The sequence below is a fragment of the Felis catus genome, chromosome D4, assembly GCF_018350175.1.
Source record: "Felis catus isolate Fca126 chromosome D4, F.catus_Fca126_mat1.0, whole genome shotgun sequence".
Taxonomy (NCBI): Eukaryota; Metazoa; Chordata; class Mammalia; order Carnivora; family Felidae; genus Felis; species Felis catus.
In genome coordinates this window covers 15,048,182-15,073,165 of record NC_058380.1, presented here as the reverse complement: position 1 = coordinate 15,073,165, position 24,984 = coordinate 15,048,182, and the positions used below count along the sequence as shown (strand labels likewise).

Sequence of the window (24,984 nt, the reverse complement as noted above, 5' to 3'; positions counted from 1 at the left end):
AGCAGGGAATGGGAAAACAATACAACAGCATCCTGGATCCATAGCATTACCTCACTGGAGTTCACCAAAGAGCATTACCTAACCACTTCTGGCCCGTCCCAGAGGCACTTTCAGTGAGGGTGGCAGAGATGACCTAATCATCAAAGGTACAATCTCAAAGTCAGAGAGCCACGCTGAGGATCCAGGCTGGTGTCTTGGAAACCGTTCTGAGTATAGGATTTGTCCGGAGACTAGAGGGCATGGGACTGAGGAGAGGGCGGCAGAAAAGGAGACCCCTCCTCCAGCAAGGGGAGAAACAGCATTGGCTCCGCAATACGAAGCCAGAACTGACCCCATGGGCACGTCCCCGGAAGCAGGCAGAATTCTGTCAATTGGTGGCGTTGCCTTGATGGTGTTAGAAAGCAGAGGTTCGACACTGAAGCAGACGGTCAACATATAATGCCTGCCATGTGACAAGCATAGTTCTAAGCCGAGAGGTCAAAGCTTCTGTTTTTACAGGGCTTTCATTCAAACTGTGAGAGATAGGTTATAAGGTTGTTTTTAAAAGGAAATGTCAGATAGTTATACATCCTATGAAGAAAATTAAGCAGGGTGTTGAGACAGAGTGCCTGGTAAGCTCTGTTAGATGGGAAGGTCAGAGAACAGCTCAAAGGAGGTGACATAGTAGCTGAGTCCTTAATGACAAGAAGGCATCAACCGCGCCAAATTCTAGGAATCTGCACCCTACAGGGAAAAACAGCTAGAGCAAATGCAAGGATCATCTTGTGTTTGAGCATAAGAGAGAATTCCAAAGTGTACGGACTTTGTAAAGCAAGAACAAAATTGGTAGAAGACGAGCTCAGAGAGAAATAAGAAACAGATCCCATAAGGTATCGAAGGCCTTGGAAAAGGATTTGGAATCCTTTTTAAGTACTTATAAGCCATTGGAGGATCTAAAGCAAGTGATTACAGTCAACCCTTCAGGTCATAGTTCCCAAGATGACTGTTACACTTGCAAAAGAGGGACAGCGGTCACCTGACAAGTGACCACTGTCACCAGACCAAGAGTGATGTGTGCCCTGCTGCTGCCCTTGAACTTTGCGGGGGGCACCTGGGGTTTAGCGTAGAGGGTGAGCTGGGGAGGGAGTCAGAGAAACTTGCACTGTTGTTGTGGGGCAGGAAATCATCTTGCCAGAGTTCAGAGCTCAGGTTCACCACTCGCCAAAGCTCCATCAGCACCCTGGGCCTTCCTTGAAACTTCCACATCTCCCTGCTCGTGTCTCTGCTGAGCTCTCATTACCCCGCGAGCTTTATGAAATTAGCACCATATTTGCTGAATTCTTTTATCCGTCAATGCACTGCACAGTAACTGTCCAGGACTCTGTTTTGTAGAAACAAAGGAATCAACAGAATGTGCAGTTGATACACCCATCTTGCCCTGCTTCTAGAAATGTCGGCAAGCTTCAAGGGGAGGGGGCTGCCTATGGGTCCCAGATCGATTGAGTTCACCACATTCACGGAAAGGTTGAGCTCCGCTGCTTTAGCCATCCCGGGCTAATTTTACCAGAATGTCCGAAATCGTGACACTCCTGTCTGAAACCCTTCTGAATCAGAACTGTATTCCCTGGTCTTCATTATTAATGTCTTACAGGTGGCCCCACCTTCTAAAGTCTTTTTCTTGCATTGTGCGTGCAAATGATAATCCACAAAGTAATAATCTGATAAGAGAAAAGTGAATATCATACTTACATATCCATATTCCAAATCCCAGCACCAACAGTAATTGCAAAACCTCACAAAACATGCCCTGAGAAAGTCCCCAACGAGGATTGTGACATAAGTGGTCAGAACATCAGAAACGGTCAGCCGCACAAATTCCTGTTGGGATATTATCCAGATTAAAACGAGCATTTCTCCTTTCAAATGGCCCTAGTGTCGACATCAGGTTTGTTCTGCTTCTGCATAGTATTAGCTTAGAAACCACAATGAATAGTTAAAAAAAAAAAAAAAGGTCTATCTAGCAAGTGAAGACTATTTCACCCTTATTTTCTTAGTCTAAAAATAATTGTCTCAACATTCCAAAGCCACGGTATCCAAAGTCTTCTTACTGCGAAACTTTTATAGGTATGACATAAGAAATAAAACCAGGAATATATTGACCACATGTTAGTTTAAGACTTTAATCTAGCAAACAGCAATATTTATCGAGTTGAAAAGACACACTGGAAAAAGTACTGGCAGCAAATGTGATACAGGATTAGTTTGTCTAATGTGTTAAAAATGTTTATAAGTCAGGGGCACCTGGGTGGCTGAGTTAAGCATCCAAACTCCCGGTCTCTCGATCTCTGCTCAGGTCATGATCTCACAGTCTGTGGGATGGAACCCCGCATCAGGCTCTGCACTGACAATGAGGAGCCTGCTTGGGATTCTCTCTCTCCCTGCCCCCCGCCCCCATCGCTTGTCTGCTAGCTTTCTCTTTCTCTCAACATAAATAAATAAACATTTTAAAGATAAGATGAGGTGAGGTGAGGTGAGGTGAGATAAGATAAGATAAGATAAGATAAGATAAGATAAGATAATTAGTGAGAAAGAATTTTCTTGTGGGGCAAAGGACCATTTGAATAGCAGTCATTAGGTGAATTTCCAGCCTCACACGTCAGAGCTATGCTTCCCGAAAATTGTGTACCACCTCCAGGATTCTTGGTATGTCCAAGTACCATACGGAATAGAATTTATCTATTTCTTTTAACTTTAATATCCCTTGTTCTTAAAAGATAACTACTACTCTTTTAAACATCATCTGCCATAAGTAGTAGTTAACTACAATACAGATGGAACACAAGCAAAAACTATGATATTAAACACTTTAAAATACGAACTTTAAAACTTAGCGTTAGTTTTCACCACCAGCAATGCCTGTGACAAGGGCCTGGAGGCCAGCAGTATATTTTGGGAAGTGTGAGAGAACAGGAGTGGAGGTTGGGAAGAATGAAAGAGAAGGAAGGAGAGCTTTGGCCCAAGAGCATGTTAAAATCACGTGAGTCTTACCCTGGTGGGCACCCACCTGAAAGCCTTGAAAGCCATGTAGAATAAGCCTCCGAACTGTCCGTGCCAGAGACAGAAGGGAGACATATTGAACTGGCACCCCCCCCCCGCTAGTCAAGGGTGGCCCCACGTGGAATGATCACCCCACCCCGTGACAGCACGGAAACTTGGAGGGTGATGCAGACGGCTGAGTTGAAATGCTACCAGGTAACGGGGACGCGCAGCTGTTTGGGGCAGCAAGAGCCAGAGTAAAAAGTGGACCAAGGGAGCGTGGGGTTCCTGCACGCTCTGGAAGTTTCTGTATAATCCGACTGCTGTGTAGCTCCCCATATGCTTCTGGTATTGCTTTTCGCCTCTTCTTCACTCCAGCCTCACTGGCTTTCCTTGAGAGCCTCAGTCTCCATACGTCTTCAGACCACAGGGCCTTCGCATGTGGTCCTCACTCCACTCAGTCATTCTCACTTCCCTTCTTGACTCAGTTTACACACCAACTCATACACATCACTACAGCATCCCTGAGTGGGGAGAGTTTCACTCCCCTCGGTGACAAGGGCAAGCCTCTCTGTACAAAGTTCTCAGATTCCTTGCATTTCATCGTCACCCTTGTAAATTCGCAAATTTGGCAAAATTATTCAAGAACATAGTTTTCACAAGGGCGAGGAACCAGCCCACCTTTATGCCCAATGTACCCCTAGTATCCAGCACGATGCCTGCTTCTCAGCGGCTGCTCGATAAATACAGAATGAATGATTGGGTGATAGTAAATTCCTGCAGTTATTTCCGGCCACAACTTTTCCCTTCCCTGTTCTGATTCTCCTTTTCATTCCCCAACCAATTTGAGTTCAGGCTCCAATGACTAGTATCAATCAGAGGTAGGCGATGAGGGGTATTTTTTTTGCTTGCACTGCCAGCTCAGGAGGGCCTCCTCAGGTAAGAGAAAATTTCAGAGCGGTTTTGAAGTTCCTACATGTTCCTAAACATCCTCACCCAATAACGGAAATCCTACTGTTCCTGAGCAGCGTTCTGTCACCTAAAATACCGGAAGTGCCCGGGTGGCTCAGTCGGTTAAGTGTCCAACTCTTGATTTTGGCTCAGGTCATGATCTCACAGTTCGTGGGTTCAGCCCTGCATTGGGCTCTGCGCTGACAGGGTGGAGGCTGCTTGGGATTCTCTCTCTTCCTTTCTCTGCCCCTTCTTTTTCTCTCTCTCTTTCTCTCTCAAAAATAAATAAATAAACATTAAAAAATGTACCAGAAGAAGATCCAAACATTATACCAAGACATAAGAATATTTATTCACCAACCATTAGAAGAAAACAATGCTTGGGGCGCCTGGGCAGCTCAGCCAGTTAAGGGTCTGACTTCGGTTCGGGTCATGATCTCACGGTCCGTGAGTTCCGTGAGTTCGAGCCCCGTGTCGGGCTCTGTGCTGACAGCTCAGGGCCTGGAGCCTGCTTCAGATTCTGTGTCTCCCTCTCTCTCTGCCCCACCCCTGCTTGCGATTTGTCTCTCTCTGTTTCTCAAAACTGAATAAACATTAAAAAAAAAAACCCAAACAATGCTTTATAAGAGAATCCCCCAAACAGTGGCTCAGCTCACCTCAGGGGCACGTCCAATCCCAGTTCTAGCGTGTTAGTCAGGATAGGAGCACACTCTCCACACAGGGGCCCCGTTGAGCACCACACCTCACACCTCACAACTTAACACTCAGTTAGTTAAAATATCTAGGCAGCTTTGATTAGTAAACCTAACAGTCATGAGTAGATAACAGGAACACCATAGACAAGGGGCATCACAGAGGACCACAGACTCTAGAACTCTAGACGTCCCATAGTAGGACCTTGGAGAGTATGTGTTGATGTTAATTATGTTCCTAGGGACAATTCAGCACCATGGGTAAGGATGCAAACTCTACCCAGACTATATGGGTTAAACGTGGGCTCCCGTCATTGACGTCGTTTAAGAGCTTGAGCAAATTATTTTACGTTTGGGGGCCCAGTCTCCTTAACTATAAAATAGAGATAATAGAGATCATATGATTTATCTCAAAGGATAATTTCAAAATCCAAGGAGACAGCGCTGAGCACATCAGAGCCATTCAATAAATGCCAGACCTTGCTGTTGTTACGTTTAGCTGTTGGCTGCTTTCTCCTTCCCCAAAATGCAGACCTCAGTATATAGCTTCAAAGAGCAGTCTCCCAAGGAGGGCTTTGCTGCCTACCCATCAAATACAATTGGAAATGGGACTAAGTGGCTACATCTTGAGATTCCCTGGAGGGATAAAGGAGCCACCAAATCATCTCATATCCAAACTCAAAGAGAGGTTTGAGTCTTACATCATCCTTAAGGAAACAAAGCAGAGGGGATCCATGGAGGAGAAGAGGAAACATCTGGAATGTTCTGACGGAACAAAGAATGAGCCTTTGGGGTGTGTCCCCAACATTACATGCAAAGTAGATGCCTCTACTATCTCCCCTGGAGTCACTATTTTTAAGTAGTTAAAAGAAATGTTTCTAGGTGCATGGATAGAGACATTGATCTCGTAAAGACCAGACTTTCCAGACTTTTCACGGTTTTTATGTTCCCTGTGTTCTCTTTGTCCCCATGGACTCTACCTCCCTCATCAATAGTCTATTCAGAACCACAACCTCATGGGCCAGCTCCTGCAGACTTTCCTTCAGATGCTGAAGGTCCTTCTTAGAGAAAGGAAGGTGAACGAGAAGAGGACAGTAAGGCAATATAATGAAGCATGAAGATGGGATTTTTTTTTAATTTTTTTTTTTTTATATTTATTTCTGAGACAGAGACAGAGCATGAGCAAGGGAGGGACAGAGAGAGAGGGAGACACAGAATCAGAAGCAGGCTCCAGGCTCTGAGCTGTCAGCACAGAGCCCGACGTGGGGCTTGAACTCACAAACCGTGAGATCACGACCTGAGCCGAAGTCGGTCGCTCAACCGACTGAGCCACCCGGGCGCCCCAAGATGGGATTTTTTTAAAAAAGATCAAGACAAGTAGCATGGTCCCCAGAAGAGTGAGACAAGTGACTTTTCCTTTATTTCAAGTCAGTCTGTGAGGAACTATTGCAGAATCTTCTGCATAATCTGAGACATAAGTAGCCTCCTAGATTGCATTGGCATTCCTACCTAATTAATCACTTTCTCTTCCCCAGAAGTGAGAAGCCTCAATCGTATTCTTTTTTTAATGTTTATTTACTTAATTTTGAAAGAGAGAGAGAGAGAGCGTGTGTTCATGCACAAGAGGTGCAAAAGCGGGGGGTGGGGGAGAGAGAGAGAGAGAGAGAGAGAGAGAGAATCCAGAATAGGCTCCAGGCTGTCAGTGCAGAGCCCATGCTGGACTCCATCTCATGGGAACCATGAGATCATGACCTGAGCTGAAATCAACAGTCAGATGCTTAACCAACTGAGCTATGCAGGCGCCCCGCCTCAATTTTATTCTTTACAGTTTGTTCTATCAAGACTGTTAAAGGGTAAATTTCTTAGTCCACAGGCCAGTCTGCGTTCTGGGATATATAAAAGAAAACATTTCCAGCTCTTTGAGTTTGTGCAAGAAACTTATTTTCCCAAGTTTTTCATTTCTTCCAACTTTAGCTGCAGAGTCAAGGAGCAGTGTCCATGTGGTAAGATTTGTGTTAAGCGCCGTGACCAGACTTCGCCTCAAGACCCTTGGAATCCAGAAACCTGTGTCTTGCTGCGTATTCATTTCCCATTGCTGCCATGACAAACTCACCGCAAACTTAGTGGCCTAAGAGAACGCAGATTTATTTTCTTACAGTTCTGGAGGTCAGAGGCCTAAAATCAAGGTGTGGGCAGCAGGAAGGAGTCCGTTTCTTCTGGAGGCTGCCTGCATTCTTGGGCTCAGAGCCCCCTCTCTCCATCATCAAAGCACATCTCTCCAAACTCTTCCATGGTCACATCTGGTTTTTCTGACTTTGACCCTTTTGTCTCCGCTTGCAATTTCATCAGGTCCGTCCGCATAATCCAGGATAATTTTCTTATTTCAAAGCTCATCACTTAATCACATCAGCAAAGTCCACTTTACCACGTAAGGTAATATAGTCATAAAGACTCCAGTGATTAAGACACAGACGTCTTTGAAGGTCCATGATCCCATCTACCCACACCTCGGATCACCACGCCTCTCTACTAAGTAAAGGCAACCTTCACTTCACTTCACTCCATTTCATTTCATTTCATTCCATACATAATACGTGCTATAAACATGTATGGAATGTGCATGTCTAAGAATTGAGTATTTAATAAAATGTAACTGGAAAGGGAGTTTATCTGGCCCCCTGAAACCTTAAAAATAAAATGAAATAAAATCCTTAATCATGCCATACTTTTTGGACACAGTCTTCGAGGATGTGTGTCTAGCATCATACACATTTTTCTTAATTTTTTCCCCCCACAATTGAAATCACAGTTGATTGGCTTAAGTCTGATTAGCATCTAATTGAGCATGAGGGTATCTAATGATATCCACTTTTGTTTATTTTTTTAATTAATTATTTATTTATTTTTAATGTTTTATTTATTTTTGAGACAGAGACAGAGTGCGAGTGACGGAGGGGCAGAAAGAAAGGGAGACGCGGAATCCGAAGCAGGCTCCAGGCTCTGAGCTGTCAGCAGACCCCCACGCGGGGCTCGAACCCACGAACCACGAGATCACCACCTGAGCCAAAATCAGAGGCTAAACCGAAAGAGCCACCCAGAAGCCCCTACCCACATATGTTTAAATTATATTAGCTTTATAAGGTTAACACTAACTTTTAATTTTTCCTTTTATATTTCCAAAAATAAGTACACAGCAAAAAAGGGCTCAAATAATTCCACAAGACCATGTTACTGCTGAAACTGAACTCTGGTCCAACAGGCAGGCAGACTCATGATGACATATTTAAAAATACCTCTTCATCATCCATGAACCAAAGCCCAAAATCGGTTTATGAAATTCACATTAAAATTAAAGGCTTTTCAAAGTAAAAAATGGATCTGTATAGAAGTAAGACATGTGCAACAGTTTATCATTGTTGCTTTTGCTTTGTGTGGTTTCCTCTATTGGACAGAAAGCCATGTGATGCCTTACTTCTTTTCTCTGGTAAAATAACAGTAGTGTTGGACTGGGGCCATTTACATAATTATGAAAGCAACTAGCCTAAAATAGCATTTCCTTTAATACTTAAGGGACAAGTATCTGACAAAAGTGGACATTCCTGAAATGAGTATTAGTGTGTGCTCCCAAAAGAGTCTTTTTTCATGGAAAACAGGTAATGATAAGTAGAGTTCCATTTAAATATTCACTTGAGCCTGTATCCAAATCTAGGTGCTTTATTATGACACAAATGGAAAATAACCATCTCCTCACACCACTTAAAAATATCCTTTCTTGGGGCGCCTGGGTGGCGCAGTCGGTTAAGCGTCCGACTTCAGCCAGGTCAGGATCTCTCGGTCCGTGAGTTCGAGCCCCGCGTCGGGCTCTGGGCTGATGGCTCAGAGCCTGGAGCCTGTTTCCGATTCTGTGTCTCCTTCTCTCTCTGCCCCTCCCCCGTTCATGCTCTATCTCTCTCTTTCCCAAAAATAAATAAACGTTGAAAAAAAAAAATTAAAAAAAAAATATCCTTTCTTTATACACAACTGTAAAAAAAGGTGTAAAAGTAGTACTTACCTCAAAAATGGCTGTGAGGACTGCATGAGCTAATAGATATGAAACTCACAACCAGCACGTGGTAAGCATTCGATAAAGCTTAGGTATTTTTTTTTTTTATTAAGCAATGAAAACGATAGGCCACACTTATGAAAAGGAATAATTGATTCTGCTCTTTTTTAAGCCATTAATTTTCATCCACTTGTGTTTGTGACATTACCTGTCCCACCATTGTTTCCCAGCAGGGTCCTCGAGGTACATCTGCAGGGTGCACGAAAAAAGGTGGTCCAGTGCTATTTCCAGAGAGTGATGCATTATAGGCCTTGATCATGTTGGCTTCCCAGAGGGTAATATTGGCCTTTACCAGCTTCTCTTCTTCAATCTTGGGAGCAAAGTGATGCACACAAAAATGGAGACAACACAGATTTCAAAGGCATTTGTAGCAATCCGGAGACAGGCAATTGTAATAACACTCTGATGCCAAGAACAATCCAGATACAAGACTCACCTTGTTGTTAATCTCATCCATCAAGGCAAGAATAAATACGTACAAGTTGCCTAAGAGTAGAGCAAAAATGCGTCCCAGTAGCCATTTCAGAGCAATTAGAGGATGGTAGTCTTCCAGTTCAGCAAATAAGTCAAACAGGGTTGGACAGAACATCCCCAGGAGGGACATGACCATGTTCATCTACAATGAGACACAATGAATCAACTAAGTTAATGGTATTTTTAAAAATATTATTGCTTTCCTCCAGAATTTTGCAAGATTTCAGCTAGGTTTCCTTTATCTTTTATAAGATTAAAGAAGATTATCTTATGCATCTTTAAATTTTGATCTTCATAAAACAACAAAGACATTATTCAGCCCCCATTCTCGAGATGTACTTGTGTATGAGCTTGTGTGTGTGCCAGTAATAATAGTCTGTTTCCTGGTATAATGAGGGAAGTAATTGACATCACGCTCTATCCAAAGAACACAAATTGTTCTGCCTGAGAACTGATTCTGACATGGTCATACACTTTGCAACAAGATTTCCAAAGGAAATGGAAAATGGTCTGATTGAGGAATGAGGTCCAAACTGGAACTACTCATTTGACAGTTACCAGTTTATGGGCTAGTTCAATCAGTTAGAATAAATGAGCTCCCTGAGATGGGCTCAAGACTAAATACTGAATTCTGGGGAATACATACTATTAGGAGCAAAAAAAAAAAAAAAAAAAAAAAAAAAAAGATAATGGGTTTATCTAAGAAAACAGGACATTCAGAGAAACAAAAGGAGAACACACAACATGATGTTATCACAGCCAAGGTAGGAAAGTTGCAGAACTGGTTTATAATCCCAGTGTGTGGGGGGGGGGGGGGGGGGGGAGTGTATGAGAAAGAGAGAGAGAAAATATATGAAAAGTAGCAAATGTCTGACACCCTTACAATTGCCATATGAGGCTAAATTAAGTCAGGGAAAAGAATCCAGTGCATGTACCACTTTTTTGATGGGGAAAAAGCCTCCTTAAATGAAAAAAAGATTTCTGGTAAACCTTGGCAATGGTCTTTCCCAAATACCTGCTTCAGGACTGTCACCACTAAACATTTCCTATTTCCCACTTCTTGACTCTATGTTTTGAAAGATTGTAACTACCAGACTGTATTTATAGTATTTTTAAAAAATATTTATTTATTTTTGAGGCAGGGAGGGGCAGAGAGAGAAGAAGACACAGAATCTGAAGCAGGCTCCAGGCTCTGAGCTGTCAGCACAGAGCCCGACAGGGGGCTTGAACTCATGAACCATGCGATCCTGACCTGGGCTGAAGTCAGACGCTTAACTGACTGAGCCACCCAGATGCCCCACTACCAGACTGTATTTAGAAAATAATTGTCAGTGTGGTTTTTCCCATTTGTATTAAGAACATTATAGGAGCATGACCATGAGGAGCATGATATCATTTCAGCCTAAAGTAAAAACTTGGTAGACCCCGTGCTACCTGTTACAAGGTCAATTTAAATCCTGTTTCAGCAAATTATAATCCCCATTACTACCTTGGCTGGCCCTGAGGACTTTAGGGGTAAAATGGCTGTTAAACAGACTCTTACACAAAGTGACCCTTCTAATGAAGGTCATTGGCTATGACCTTTACTGTGGTTCATTTATACAAAAATATGATCAAATATGAACCATGGACCAAAGTGGCATGATAATTTTGCCTGTGATAGCAACTATCACAACCGTAAGAAGAAACTTTGACAGCAAGCTTAATAAATGCTTTGAGGTTCTCCTCTGTTTTAAATAAATAAAATCACTCTACCTAAAGAAGTCTGTACAGTTATAGTCTCTTAAATGTATGGTCTCCAATCTCTAGTGCTACCAGTTCTGAAATACCTAGAACGTTTTGGAACCTTTTTTTGTAAATAGGTTATCTTATATCTTGTCCAAGTATTTCTTTCTAGGAAATACTCTGCTTATAAAGGCTTTCTTAATCTTTTTGGTCTCCCAGGCTTTGTAGAAGTTTTGGTGTGGGAAGTCTACACTTCCAACAGCCTAAATCTATATATGTTTTGAAAATGCCCAAGTTTCAAATGATGCCGCATCATATTCCAGAACATTTTATGAAAGGGAACAGGCCTTAGCAGCAACACATAACCAATGATTTCCTTATTCTCAACATCTAAATTTCCTTATTCTAAATGTCTGACCTCCTTCCTGTGGCCCGCTAAATGGGTAGATATCCTGAAGATAAATCACAGGCATACTTAATTCCAGGCAAAGAGCTGGCCCTCCTTATTTGAATATCTTTTGAAGGGGGAGGAAATAAGGCAAGGGGAGGAGAAGGTGGTAAATGTGAGGTTAGGCTGCTGGGGAAAACCAGAGAGAATTCCAGACTTGCCCAAGGTGCGGGAGGCAATCTGAATGTTTCCAATGAGCTAAACGTAGGAACCACGGGCTCTATCATCGCTGCTTCAAAGAATTCAAGCAATAATTGGATCTTTCAGAGACAGGTGCAGAGTCAACAGAGAAAGAAACATGGAGTCATGGAAGGACGTTGGCCTTGAAATAAAGATTCCTAAGTTTTAAGTCACTCTTCTCCATGGTTCTGTGACCTTGAACACATCTCCTCCTCTCCTGACACTCATCAACCGCATCTGTAAAATGTACTGGTGGGAATGTATGTGTTCTAATATCCCTCCCAACTCTAACTTTCCACAAAGTCACAAAACGCAAAACAGGTAGCAGACAGTAGACAGATTTGGAAATAAGGCTGGAATAGAGTGAAAATGCGTGACAGGGCTATTTAACTGTCAGGGCAGTGTGGAGAAGACAGGCAAATGATGGCCTTATTTAATGTTCCACCATAGAAACATAACCCACACAATCTCAAATGTCAGGTTCTAAGCACATAAAAAGCATGCAGAGACGAACTTCATTCTTTTCCCACCACCCAAGGGTGTCAGGATCTTGCTGTGCAAATTCCTGGGATCGCTTCACAGCCCAAAAGATGAGGTATCCACTCCCTCCAAGTGTTAGAAACACGAAGAAGTTAGCAAGAAACCTCAGGAATCTGATCAAGTGGACGTTTTCTTCTACTTGGGCTGCTCTCTCCTCTATGATAGCTTCCTGTACCCAAGCAAAACAGAAAAAGAAAGATGTGTCCGAGTTACAAAAAAGTATCATAATCTCAGAAAATATTCTGCAAACATCAAAACATGAGAAATGAAAATCTTTTCTCTACCTGGGATTCCACAAACCAGGTGAATATCGCCAGCAAGTGAGGACAAGTGAGAGAATGAACGACGAATTCTTACAAACTCTGATTGCTCTAATGCTGAAATAACCTTCTTTCTAAATTATTTTCCAATAACGTGTTTTTAAAGCTACAAAAATAATACTTCAGAGTCGTTTTAAATATCGAGCTAACCTATTCCTGTAAATAATTATGAGCATCGTCTATTATTTAAACTATCTGATTCTGATTACTAACGGTCTCCTGTTTCAAGTCAATGGCATTATTTTTATTACCAAATTTAGAGAAGAAATCGTGCCATCGTGGATCATCAGATATTTTCCAATCCCAATCAGAACAATGCCCGGATCCTGCTAGGCTGAAATAATGAGTTGCTCTTTCTTTTAATTGTCAGGATATTTTGTTCACTTTATAAACCATACAGAGTGGCTCCAGTTTTACTCTTAGAAATACAGAGGAGTGGTTCTTGAAGTTGATGTGTTTACCTTAAAGTTCATGGTGATGGAATTGAATTTGTTGTCTGCTGTTTCTGGATTGCCAATCAGGTAGTCCCAGCTGGTGAATACCTTCCAGCTGAAGTTGAAGGTGTTGTCATCACCACCCCCATCGTCCCCGATATTTTTGGTCATCCTGTAAAAACAGGGAGTTTAATCCAGCCCCCAAAATACACACAGAAAGGGAGAGGGTGGGCAGTGGTAAAATACTAGTTATAGGGAAACTGGAGAAGCAATATCCCAAAAGCATGTATTTTCAAATGAAGTTTGCTCATATCACCAGAAAATCAGTTTATTTTTAAATTTTGGTTTTGTTTTACTTTTCAAAACTGTTCATTTTCCAGGACTTTCAGGATCAAAAGACTATGAAGCATTGGTGATTTTAACAATTAAGCAGGTTTTATAAAAATATATATATTTCTCTTGTTTTCCTCCACTGTTTTCATAGCATCTTATACTTGGTTCTTAATCCTCTGTGGGATAAAGATCTCTTTAGAAATCTGATCAAAATCAATGGGTCCCTCCCCCGGGGTGGGGGGGTGGGCAAGGGGCAGGTGGAGGTGGGAATATGTGTAGACTCAAACTGCTCTACCCAGTTTTAACTTATTTCCAGATCCCCCTGAAGCTAGGGATGAGCTAACCCAGGGCACAGCAGCTCCTGCATGGATCCAATTCCCCCCCAGAATCTCTTCCCAAAGAACAGATGGAATGCATGAAATTTCTCCATACTATACAACTCTTGAACAAAAATCAAAATTCTTATACACACACACACACACACAATTCTTATACAACCTTAGTGCCAACTTGTTACGTATATTCTAATCTATGTATTCTAGTATATATAAATCACTGATTGGAATATATATATATATAATATACATATTATATATATATATATAATATATACATATATTTTCTTTGTGTGGTTTTTGTTTTGTTGTGTTTTGTTTTGTTTTTTCTTGGAGAACTTTAAATGCATTTACTTACAGTTTATTTCAGTGGTTAGAGATCTATATTCCACTCACTCCACTTCCTTTTTTCCCCTTATTACTATAAATAGCAAAATTAAAATTTCATATGATACATATTATAAAATGATCCCAGAAGGTTTGGTTTTGTGAATGTTATAGTGATATAGAACCAAAAAGGAAAGAAACACAATGACATAAAGCTGACATGATAGGAAGACAGGCATCTCTGAGGTCACCCACATTCAGCTCCCCTTCTTTTTAAAAAATTTTTTAATGTTTATTTATTTTTGAGAGAGAGACAGTGAGAGTCAGGGAGGGCAGAGAGAGAGAGAGAGAGAGACAGGGAGACACAGAATCCAAAACAGGCTCCAGGCTGTCAGTACAGAGCCCGACCTGGGGCTCGAACCCATGAACTATGGGATCATGATCTGAGCCGAAGTTGAACACCCAACTGACTGAGCTACCCAGGCGCCCCTCAGCTCCCCTTCTTAGAGAGGTTTATATATTTTAAATGAGTTAATGTGTTATGAAAAAAAAAAAACCTGAAAACAATTATCCTTTTCATCAGTCTATCACTTTATCCTTTGAAATTGTGTTTTGCACATTACCATATTTGTCCATTCTCAAAAACTGGGCAAAAGGTCAAGGTAGTTAGTATTATTCTTTTTTCACAGATGGGGAAGCTAAGGGTTTACATTATGAAGTGATTTGCTGGACGTTATTCAGCAGTTAACCACAGAGGGAGGTCAAAGGCTTAGGTTCTCTGATGTCCCTCTGGTGCCCAAGCTAGGACTCCAAGAGATCCGTCGAATCACATAAAATGCTTTTTTGAAGGTCAAAAGGTGTTGAAATCAAAGATTCCCAATGGTTTAACCTAGAGAGAAAATTATTTGCTTGATTAATATGCCACTATCCATTTCTGTGCTGTCGCTGAGGAAAGGGCAGGGCCTCAGGTAAACATCTAAGTTTTGAATGGAGCTTCACTGGCAAAATTGTGTAGCTGAGACAGCCTTCCAGATAAGGGAGCGTGAGCTGCACCAACAAACCGGGAACACCTAGTGTGCGGGAATCGACAAGAAAGGGCAAGTGGGATGCTGAAAGGAGTAAGGAAAGATCCCAAAGACAAACTGCTTATAGCATATTTTTGTTGAGAGGCAACCCAGATATCTATAAAACGTTCCATGGACAGCTCTATCCCTTGCCCGTAGAGGGAAAAAGTGTACATACCTATGAAAATTCTTCCCTTTTCAAGAAAGCTATAGTTTTGAACTACTGTTTCTATGAGAAGCAACCTTAACCTATCATTGGCTTTTCTGAGAGGTTGTATCTTTTTTTTTTTTTTTTTGAGAGAGAGGGAGGGAACACAAGTGAGTGAGGGGCAGAGAGAGAGAGAAAGAGAGAGAGAGAGAGAGAAACCCAGGAAGGACAGAGAGAGAAGCAGGGTTCACCTGCAGTGGGGCTCAAGCTCATCCAATGTGGGACTTGAACTCACAAACCATGAGACCATGACCTGAGCAAAAGTCAAATGTTTAATGACTGAACGCCCCAGGTGACCCTTTGTGAGGCACCCCCTTTGTGAGAGGTTGTAGTAAGTAACTGTTGCTGTAATGCCTTTGTCCAGGGTTTTATACTGGACTTCCTGCATTGGACAAGTTTATATCTCTGTTTACATGCTGAGGTTACTTGGTCATTTTGTGGATGTATATAAAGGTTTTTAATAAATCAAATAAATGCTTCCCTAAATCCTAAGCCAACAGGGTCACTACAATGTAGCCTCTGCTAAAATGAAAAGTCAGGAAGGGAAAGGGGATTGAAAGGCAGGTAGGAAGCAACTCTCTAGAAGCTCACAGGATAAGCCCATTACAGATGGGGGGGGGGGGGAATTATAGTAAGCACTATACTATACTAAATAGCATGGATTACATTCTTGAGAAAGAAGAAATTGAGGCAAATATTTGACTGCAAAGGATAACATATATATTATATCCATAGATATAATATATATGTTAACTGTATATTGGCCACAACCTCTGTTTGTTCCTTAGTTTACAGACTGTTACTTCAACTGAGCATTACGAGAGCAAGAACTTTATTTTGCTCACCATTAAATCCTCAGGCACTGAGTAGCTCCCTCTACCCAGATTGCCCGTAACAATTGCTCAATTTTTAAATAACTGAATAAATACATGAATTGTGATTTGGGAAATCAAGTTAGCAATTGACTGAAGGACCAACATAGAAACAATACTCCTGAGATCTCTGGAATGTAACTGGCGCCCCTGATTTTAATTTTTCCAAATCAGAATGGTTAAAAGACCAGAAATAGCATAGATTTTGGAATGTGGTAATACTTTATTAGGTAGACAGACACCTTACACTTAGGATCTCTGATTGCATTTGGACAGGTAGATCAATATCTGGAAGTGAGGTCTACATTAAGGCTTTCTTCAAGTCCTCTCAGGACTTGAAAACTAAATAGGAATAGTGTTCTCCAGTGGAACCAGTAAGTTTGACAGACAAGGCACAAAGCGTGTCACGGACCGTTCCAGAGAGCTCCTGCACCGGGTGACACGGACCCTCAGGCAGGGGTCCTTTCCCGCAATGAAACAAAAGGCCAGTTCACCTTGTCATTGGTCAAATAAAAGGGCCGGGACATTAATTGAGATGTCTTGAGACTTCTAAGCTAGCTCAGAGAACTAGTCAGAGGGTTACATAGATGACTCAAAGCCCCAGATGGCTGTAGTCGGTTTCTGCAATGTCTTTGAACAGGGTGTTACACATATATTGCAGGCAGGGGGGAAAATGAATGGCATCATTATCACTTCTCCAATGAAAGTCTTCTCCATGCTCTAATAAATGTTCTTCCAAGATAAACCATGATTCTGCAGTTCATCATGATGGTCGCATTGGGCCCCTTCGTTTTTGCTGTCTTACACAACTGATTTTTTTTGGTTGAATGACTATTCTGTTTTTGTTTTGTTTTGTTTTGTTTTGTTTTGTTTAATGAACAGAGAACGATTTCTGCCTATTGAGCTGATTCTGCAACGTGCAAACTTCTCTGCACACAAAAACAGGGGCCAGCAGCTGTTTCCCTGTCTTGCTTGCAACATTGATCCATACCTTGAAATCCAAAGAGGCAATCTCTTCAAAAGATGCTTAAACGCAGGGTAGGTGTGCAACCCCGTGAGGTGATCCAAAGGCCTGTACTTGAGTTCACCCCTTTTGTTCTGGGGATGTCATAGTCTAACAGTAGCGTCGATATTAAAACTACATTTTATCTCTTACCGACTCAATATCCTCTAGGTATAAAACAGAATAAGAATTATATCCAATTCTGAAATTAATTCTTCCCTTTGATTCTAGACATCATTGCTTGCTTCCCAAGAGACCAATAAAACTTACGCTTTAAGGACAACCAGAAAGCTGTATCCAATGCTCATGATCCCCACCAGAAAATAGGAGAGCGGCAGCCTGAAATTCATCCATCCAATTGTTCGTTTATTGTCATAATAGCCATAAAAGAGGATGGAATATTGCGCCAAGCCCTAAAATCCAACAACAAAGCCACTTAGCAGATGTTATGAAGAACAACTCAAAGAAAAAAAGATCGACTTTTAAGAGAAACAGCAAAATGGCATGAATTTTCCAACTTGGGAGTTGAGCCCTATTGTTTTTGCCTCGTAGAGCAAATGTCTCCACTGCCACGTTGATTGGCAAGGCTCTTGATTTACTCGAGGTTCAGGGACTTCTAAATAGGCCAAATTTTTAACCGAATACAGGCTTGCTCAGCTGTGGAGCCATTACCGTGAAATGCCCATTGATTGAAACATCAAAACACACTTCATGGTGTCATTAGATTTCCAACGTGAGGAGCCTGCTGCACATCTGGGGAGGATCTGAGATGTGTTTCCTCAAAGTGTGGTGGCAGGTGTCCACTTCCAGTCACCTGAGCCACAGTTAGATTGCTTCTTCTTGAACTACAGAGGCAGTGAGTGGCTCAGCTCACACTGAGCAAACCTGTAGAGCAGGTGAGATGTCATGGGAACCGATCTGCATAGCCTTGTACGCATCAAGACCATGAGAGCATTCTTCCATAGCAAGCATGTTCAGTCACGCCAAGCCATGCTCTCTCCTTACGATTATCTGCCAGATAATTGGAATCGCCATCTCCCAAGGCTACCTGAGTGACCCTCTTTCTACTCAGAACATTGGCATATTCTGATGCTCTTTCTTTTATCATGGTGTTCATCTTTCTCTCCTCGAATTCACTGTGTTTTTCACTCCCAGCTTTGAAGCGTGTTTCTGTATCACTGCATATACACTTCCCCAGCTTCCTTCTAACTTCTGTGGCAAGAAGTTAAAATTACTATGTTTTGTGAAGTGAGACAGTAATCACTTGCCAGAGGCTTCCTCTGGAGATCAAGTGAGTCACCCTTGAACCTCAGAAAGTCCAACTGGCTACCTTTAACATCATTTATCCGCAGCCAGGGACTTGAAAGCCCATTACTGAAGAAGACAGAAGTGGGGAACAAGGGTGGAAGAGGAGGAGGAGGAAATCCCCTGGATGCCAATTCCCAGAGGAAGATTGAAGAGAAGCCATTTAGAAAATTGCCTTAAACGAAGATCGTGCCTGGCTCAAAACAGAGGCCAAAAAAGATCTGGAATAATGATTGCTTTCAAAATTTGCAGCAAGTCTATGTCCCAATACTGTGTAAGAATTAGCAGGAAAAAAAAATAGGAAAAAATAAAAATAGGAAAAAAATAGCCAAAAAATCTCAGAGGAGCTCATGAGTTTCCAAGAGGGTCAGCATGGAATGAGAGAGACGTAGGTAAAAACTGAAGGACTTCCCTGCACCACCCCTGCCTGTTGTCTGCATTTTTTCAGCTCAAGAAAAAAGAAATCTGACCCAAAAGAAAATCTGGGACTAAACAACTAGTAGAAACCTAGGGGAGCCTGGGTGGCTCCGTCGGTTAAGCATCCAACTGTGGCTCAGGTCGTGATCTCATGGTTCATGAGTTCAAGCCCTGCATCGGGCTCTATGTTGACACTCGGAACCTGGAGCTTGCTTCGGATTCTGTGTCTCCCTCTCTGCTCTGTCCCCGCTCGCGCTGTGTCTCTCTCTCTCAAAAATAAACATTAAAAAAAAATTGTTTGAATAAAAAAAAAAAAAAAAAAGAACCAGTAGAAACCTCAAATTGAGGAAGCAAATGGGCTAATCTCTGCCCAAGATAAGAAACCACATAGAGAGGGACTGATCAACTGCCCAAGACCCAGAAATAAGGCCAGGAAAATAATCACTGGCAGGATCTCTGCACCTAGTTCAATGATATCTTTTTGTTTCATACCCATCTAGTTCAGGGCTCTGCTTCCTCTCAACTATTTGATTTTTAAGTTTATTCACTTATTTTGGGAGAGAGAGCATGAGCAGGGAAGGGGCAGAGAGAGAGGGAGACAGAGAATCCAAGCAGGCTCTGTGCTGTCAGCACAGAGCCCAACGTGGGGCTCAGTATCAGGAATTGTGAGATCACGACCTGAGCCAAAATCAAGAGTTGGATGCTTAGCTGACTGAGTCCCCCGGGCACTCCCAGTCAATAACTTTTGCTGAGCATTTAGTATTTGCCAAACACATTTCCTCATCTCACAGAATGCTCGAAAGAACCCTCTGGCATTGTTATGGTTAGGGCTAATGGTTTTCCTCCACTCTTGGTGTTGCCTTCCATGTGGGGAAGATCCGTAAAATGTAACACTCCCAGATCCCCCTTACTTCCTTCTCCTCCCGGGGAGAGGAGAAACCAGTCTGATAACAAAGCATAGATGAAGAAATGGGGATGATGCAGGCCACCTCTCTTCCCCATCCAGAGACAGCACACATGGTGCTCTACCCCGGGAGGGGGCGTCCTATTGTGCTCTGGAGCTGCTGGGCAGAAAGTTCTGGCTATGAAGTGCACTTGCCCATAAAGACATGCCACCATCTTTAAAATCAGCCTTAGTAATAATAAAGCTGACATGTTGACCTCCACCCAACTAAGGCTTTGTCTTATTTCTGGTTATCTCACAACCTGGTTAAAGAAGGTAGGGGGTGTTATTTACCATGACTCTCCCACCCAGTCATGGTAAGTCATAGAAAGACTCAATAGCCCTATTGCTACTTTGGGGACGAAGAAACTGAGCTTTATTTTTTTTAATGTTTATTTATTTTTGAGAGACAGAGTGTGAGTGGGGGAGGGGCAGAGAGAAGCGGGGAGGGACGGAGGATCTGAAGCGGGCTCCGCACTGGTAGCAGCGAGCCTGATGTGGGTCTCGAAATCAGAAACCATGAGACCTTGACTTGAGCCAAAGTTGGACACTCAACTGACTGAGCTACCCAGGTGCCCCAAGAAACTGAGCTACAAAGAGGTGAAGTAGCTTGTGCACACTTACATAACCAGTAAGTGACCGTCTGAACTTGAACTGGGTCCGATTCAAATCCATATACTTAATGACTGCTGTGCTGTACCGCTTCTCCCACACTTCGCTTTCCACCCCTTGTGTCACGCTAGGGCCATATCTTTCCAGCAATGCAAAGAAACAAGAAACCCTACCAACTTAGCCGGGCCTGTTGACCTACACCCTTGGACGGATCCATGTTGGTGCCAGGACCTCTGGAGAAGGACCTGAACACCCCTTCTGAAGATTTCAAAGGGCCTCATCTTCACGTCCTTAACCATCACAACCTGACATCTTTTTCTAGTTCATAATGACAGTACTGGGATTAAAAAACACCTCCAAAACAACATGAAAGGAGAAAGTGGATACATAACAAACATCTGGTGAGCCTGTTAGGTTAGCACAATAGCTACTGGGGCAGCTGGCTCCTCTGGTGTATGTACCATTCAATGGCTGGCACTTCATACATATTAGATGGCAAGCAAAAGGCATAAGGTTTGTAGTTTTTTTTTTTTTTTCTTCTTTGGAATCCTGATTATTTCACAAAGGTTTCTTCCATTTGCCTATCACTACCTAAGCAGCCAAGCATGTAAATGAAAGAGGCACTACTGAAGAACACAATTTTAAAAAGCTTTTTCCAAGTCATCTTAGTGGCATATTGAAGGGTGACTTTAAACAACCCTCCCCTTCCACCCCGTGGGCCCCCCACACTCCACACATCTTTCCTTTTCCCTTCAAACTCCAACGGCAGACATCTGGAAGCGACTAAAATAGCAACGACTCCTAGCCTAGCCAAAGTTCTATTCAGTTTCCATGTCAGCGCGCATGGCTTTCCCTGTGGGAGCACTCTCCCACCCCAAAATCTGTGACAGAGAAGCCACAGTCAGAGCCAAGTTTCAAATGAGCACGAACCATTCCCGTCCAACTCTGGGTTCTATGCTTGCACATCGTCTATTAAGCTTCTAATTTCTGTTTGAATGCTGCAGCTGGTCTAGGAATCAACTCATGTATTTGTTTATCTAACTAACTCTGAGAATTTACTATTTCCCCAATACTATACATTGATGGAGTAACCTATCCCTAAAGGGGATGGCGGATGCCCCCAACAACATTCTGCATGCAAAATATCCCCTTCGTAAGGATCTGTCACCTGAAATTACATTAGAGCTCCACCCCTTTGGCGTTTCTCATGACTACAAATAAATACCCACTGGGAAACATGACATTCCATCCCTGGGATGGGAAATGAATTTCATTGGCCTTAGCAACTCTTTATAGTTGGTAGTAACCGTCAGACCACTATTTTGTAAAAACAAACAAACAAACAAAAAAAAAACAGAAAGAAAAAAAAAGAAAAGAAAAAGAAAAAAAATTCTTAAATTCAAAACTAGTGGAAGGGAAGATATGATTTCTGACCATGCTTGCTGAAGACATGTGAAGGGAGAGTGGCACCAGGTGTGTGTGTGTTGGGGGGGGGGGGGGTATTTCTACCATTCCCTGTATTGTTACCAGTCATCTATACTTTCGTGTTAAAGCAAGTTGCAAGTATGGGGGTGCCTGTGTGGCTCAGTTGGTTGAGCATCCGACTCTTGGTTTCAGCTCAGGTCATGATCTCATGGTTTCGTGGGTTCGAGCCCCACGTTGGGCTCCATGCTGAGAGTGCCAAGCCGGCTTGGGATTCCCTCTCTCTCTTTCTCTCTCTCTCTCTCTCTCTCTCCTCCTGTGCCTCCCATGCTCGTGCTCTCTCTCAAAAATAAATAAATAAATACATTTTTCCAAAAAGTTGCAAGCATGGCATCACTTGATTATCTGATAAAGTGGACAGAAGCAAGGAGAATGCTAACAACACCCAAAACAAAACAAAACACTAATTTCACAAGGATGGCGGCCAGCCCGGCACCTAGGTGAGATCCGGCCCACGACCTCGCTCTTTCTCTCTACCCAGACTCACCAAGCTTCTGCCTCATGCTCTGCTTGCCACTGAGTTTCCTTTCTTTTTGCTACAACCCTGATGTAGAGAGACGAAATTGACACTCCAGCGCTCTTAGCTAGGGCGCATGTAGATTACGAAGAGGAAATTGGGCTGAGCCTTAGCAGAACTTCTAGTTTTCAGTATTTGGAATTAACTACCTGTCCCAGGACTGTAGTCCATGAACTCAGGTCCTCAAAAGGCCAGGAAGCAGACAGTTGATTTTAGTGCCCGTTCATGTATCAGTGCCTTGTGCCTCTGCCTCCTTCCCAGACAGCTGACTTTACCGGTACCCCGAGTCCCTTTCTGGCTTATGAATACCGTGCTGTCCCTGTCCGGGCTCCCTCTTCTTCTTTTATTGTCCCTTTAAGAAATGGGCATTTTCATGAGTTAAGTACCCTGAATAGGCATTTAAGGAAAGACACGCTTATTAAACATCTACCACGTGCCGGGCATTGTGCTAGCACTTTACACACATAACCTCATTTATTTTTTCACATCAGCTTGCTAGTTAGACATTAATCCCACTTTCTGACATACGACAATTAAGAGGCTCAGAGAGGTTGTCTAATGTCTTTCGGTAGTAAGTAGCAGGATTCAAACTCAAATCTGTCAAAATCCCATGATGGAGTTCTTTTCATGATTCTACACTGCATTAAAAAAATTTTTTTTTAATGTTTATTTTTGAGGGAGAAACAGAGACAGCGTGAGCAGAGAGGGAAGATAGAGAGAGGGAGACACAGAATTCAAAGTAGGGTCCAGGCTCCGAGCTGTCTGCACATAGCCTGACACGGGGCTCAAACCCATGAACTGCAAGATCATAACCTGACCTGGTTAAGCCGGACTCTTAACCGACTGAGCCACCCAGGTGCCCCTGCATTTTTAGCTTTGCTGGCTTCCATAAAGAGCATTCCCATTTGTCTTTTCTGTGTCATTGTCCACAACTGACACTAATATTGGGAATTCTAGACATTGTGCCCGGTGCCCAATACACATCTTATTTCACTTGGATATCCCACAGACACCTTGGACTCAAAAGTTCCCCCAAACTGGCGTCTTCCTCCTATCCCAGGTAATGACACCACAAGTCCATCTGTTACCTCAGTCAGAAACTTGGATGTTTCCATAATCTTCCCACTTTACCCATAAGTCACATGCAGTGACTAGCAAAGTCCTGTAGTTTCAGCTTCATGACCCTATGTGATACGGATGCCGTCTCCATAGGTCACTGCCATTCACAGGCCTCTCCACCTCCATCTTACGCCAAGTCCAACCCAGTCCATCCTACATTCACAAGGAACCTTTCTTTTATTAAAAAAATTTTTTTATGTTTTTATTTATTTTTGAGACAGAGAAAGACAGAGCACGAGCAGGGGAGGGGCAGAGAGAGAGGGAGACACAGAATCGGAAGCAGGCTCCAGGCTCTGAGCTGTCAGCACAGAGCCCGACTTGGGGCTCGAACTCACACACCGCGAGATCATGACCTGAGCCGAAGTCGGACGCTCAACCGACTGAGCCACCCAGGCGCCCCTCACAAGGAATCTTCTAAAGGGTAACTGACCACATTTCCATCCTATTTCAAAATTCTTTGTGTTCTCCACCACCTACAGAATCAAGTCTGACTCCTTCGCCTAATGACACTGTCCTCCTTGATTAGATCCCTTTTTTGTATGATGTGCTCGTCTTTAAGTATGCTACTCTTACTCCCTGAATACCAGCTTTGCTGAATCGCTCCTTGGTATTGAGTGCAGAGCACTATTTACTGCCTCCATGCCATTGTGCACGTGGGTTCCTCGCTTGGAATGCTGTTCCCACTTATCCTCCCCATTTCAGAGCCTAGTTCGTTCCTATTATTTCTTTAAAACCTGTTTAAACTACCTCTGTAAACCTTTTACTGACCTCTAGACCAGAGCAACTTGTTATGGGGAAAATGGTCATTTCCTCCAGGTGCACAGAGCTTTGCTAGATGAAATACTTGCCAGGGGCCCCACCCCCTCTACTCACTTTGTCCCAGGGGAGGTGTTGTCACTTCCCCAATCGATACTTTTGGCATGAATTAGCTGTACTTGCTTAGCCCAAATATAACTTTATTCCAGTAGGAAATAAGTTTTCCTGGGGTAAGATGGATTTGGAGTCCCATATTAGCAAGACCATTTGGCTAAGAGTCCCAGATTAGCCCTCCAACTTGGTCCCTATTAGTAATGAATGTGAAATTTTGGTGCCCATCTGCCTCCCCTCTCAGACAAATCATTCAGAACTCAGAGGAAAAATAGAGTTATTGCTTTCTGGGGCTTCGCAAGTCTCCAGTAAACTGAACTCCAGTGAAATGTAACACAGAATCCTCCCTCCATTATGCCTCCCTGTGCCTAGGACATGTGTCTGTTGGCTTGAGGTTGTCTCAGTGTATGACAATTGTTTGCACATCCAATTAAACCAAAAGATCCCCGTGGGCAGGGAAAATATATTAGTTATCTATGTATTTCCAGCATCTCACATTCAACTTATGTTTGTGGAATGACCGATTGAATAGAAAAATTGCTTCCGGTGGTCATTAACAGTCCTCAGTGAGATGAAGCTGTTTCAAATTATCATCTAAACTACCTTTTTCCATTTTTCTTCTCTCTACTACCCATTTTAATAAAATAGAGTCAATCATTCAAGACAGTAGCATGATGATAACAATGAATCAAAACACCA

At 42.7% G+C, this 24,984-nt stretch overlaps 1 protein-coding gene across 1 annotated transcript in view; it reads right to left on the bottom strand.

Annotated features, from left to right (window-relative positions):
• Positions 1-24,984, bottom strand: part of TMC1 (transmembrane channel like 1) — a 142,254-nt gene that overhangs the window by 28,088 nt on the left and 89,182 nt on the right. The window contains exons 10-15 of the mRNA XM_045043143.1: positions 17,294-17,436; positions 12,909-13,053; positions 12,102-12,296; positions 9,197-9,376; positions 8,909-9,070; positions 1,729-1,857 (exon numbers count right to left, since the gene is read on the bottom strand). Of these exons, the coding sequence (XP_044899078.1) occupies positions 1,729-1,857; positions 8,909-9,070; positions 9,197-9,376; positions 12,102-12,296; positions 12,909-13,053; positions 17,294-17,436 (954 nt within the window). The remainder of the gene's footprint in view (positions 1-1,728; positions 1,858-8,908; positions 9,071-9,196; positions 9,377-12,101; positions 12,297-12,908; positions 13,054-17,293; positions 17,437-24,984) is intronic.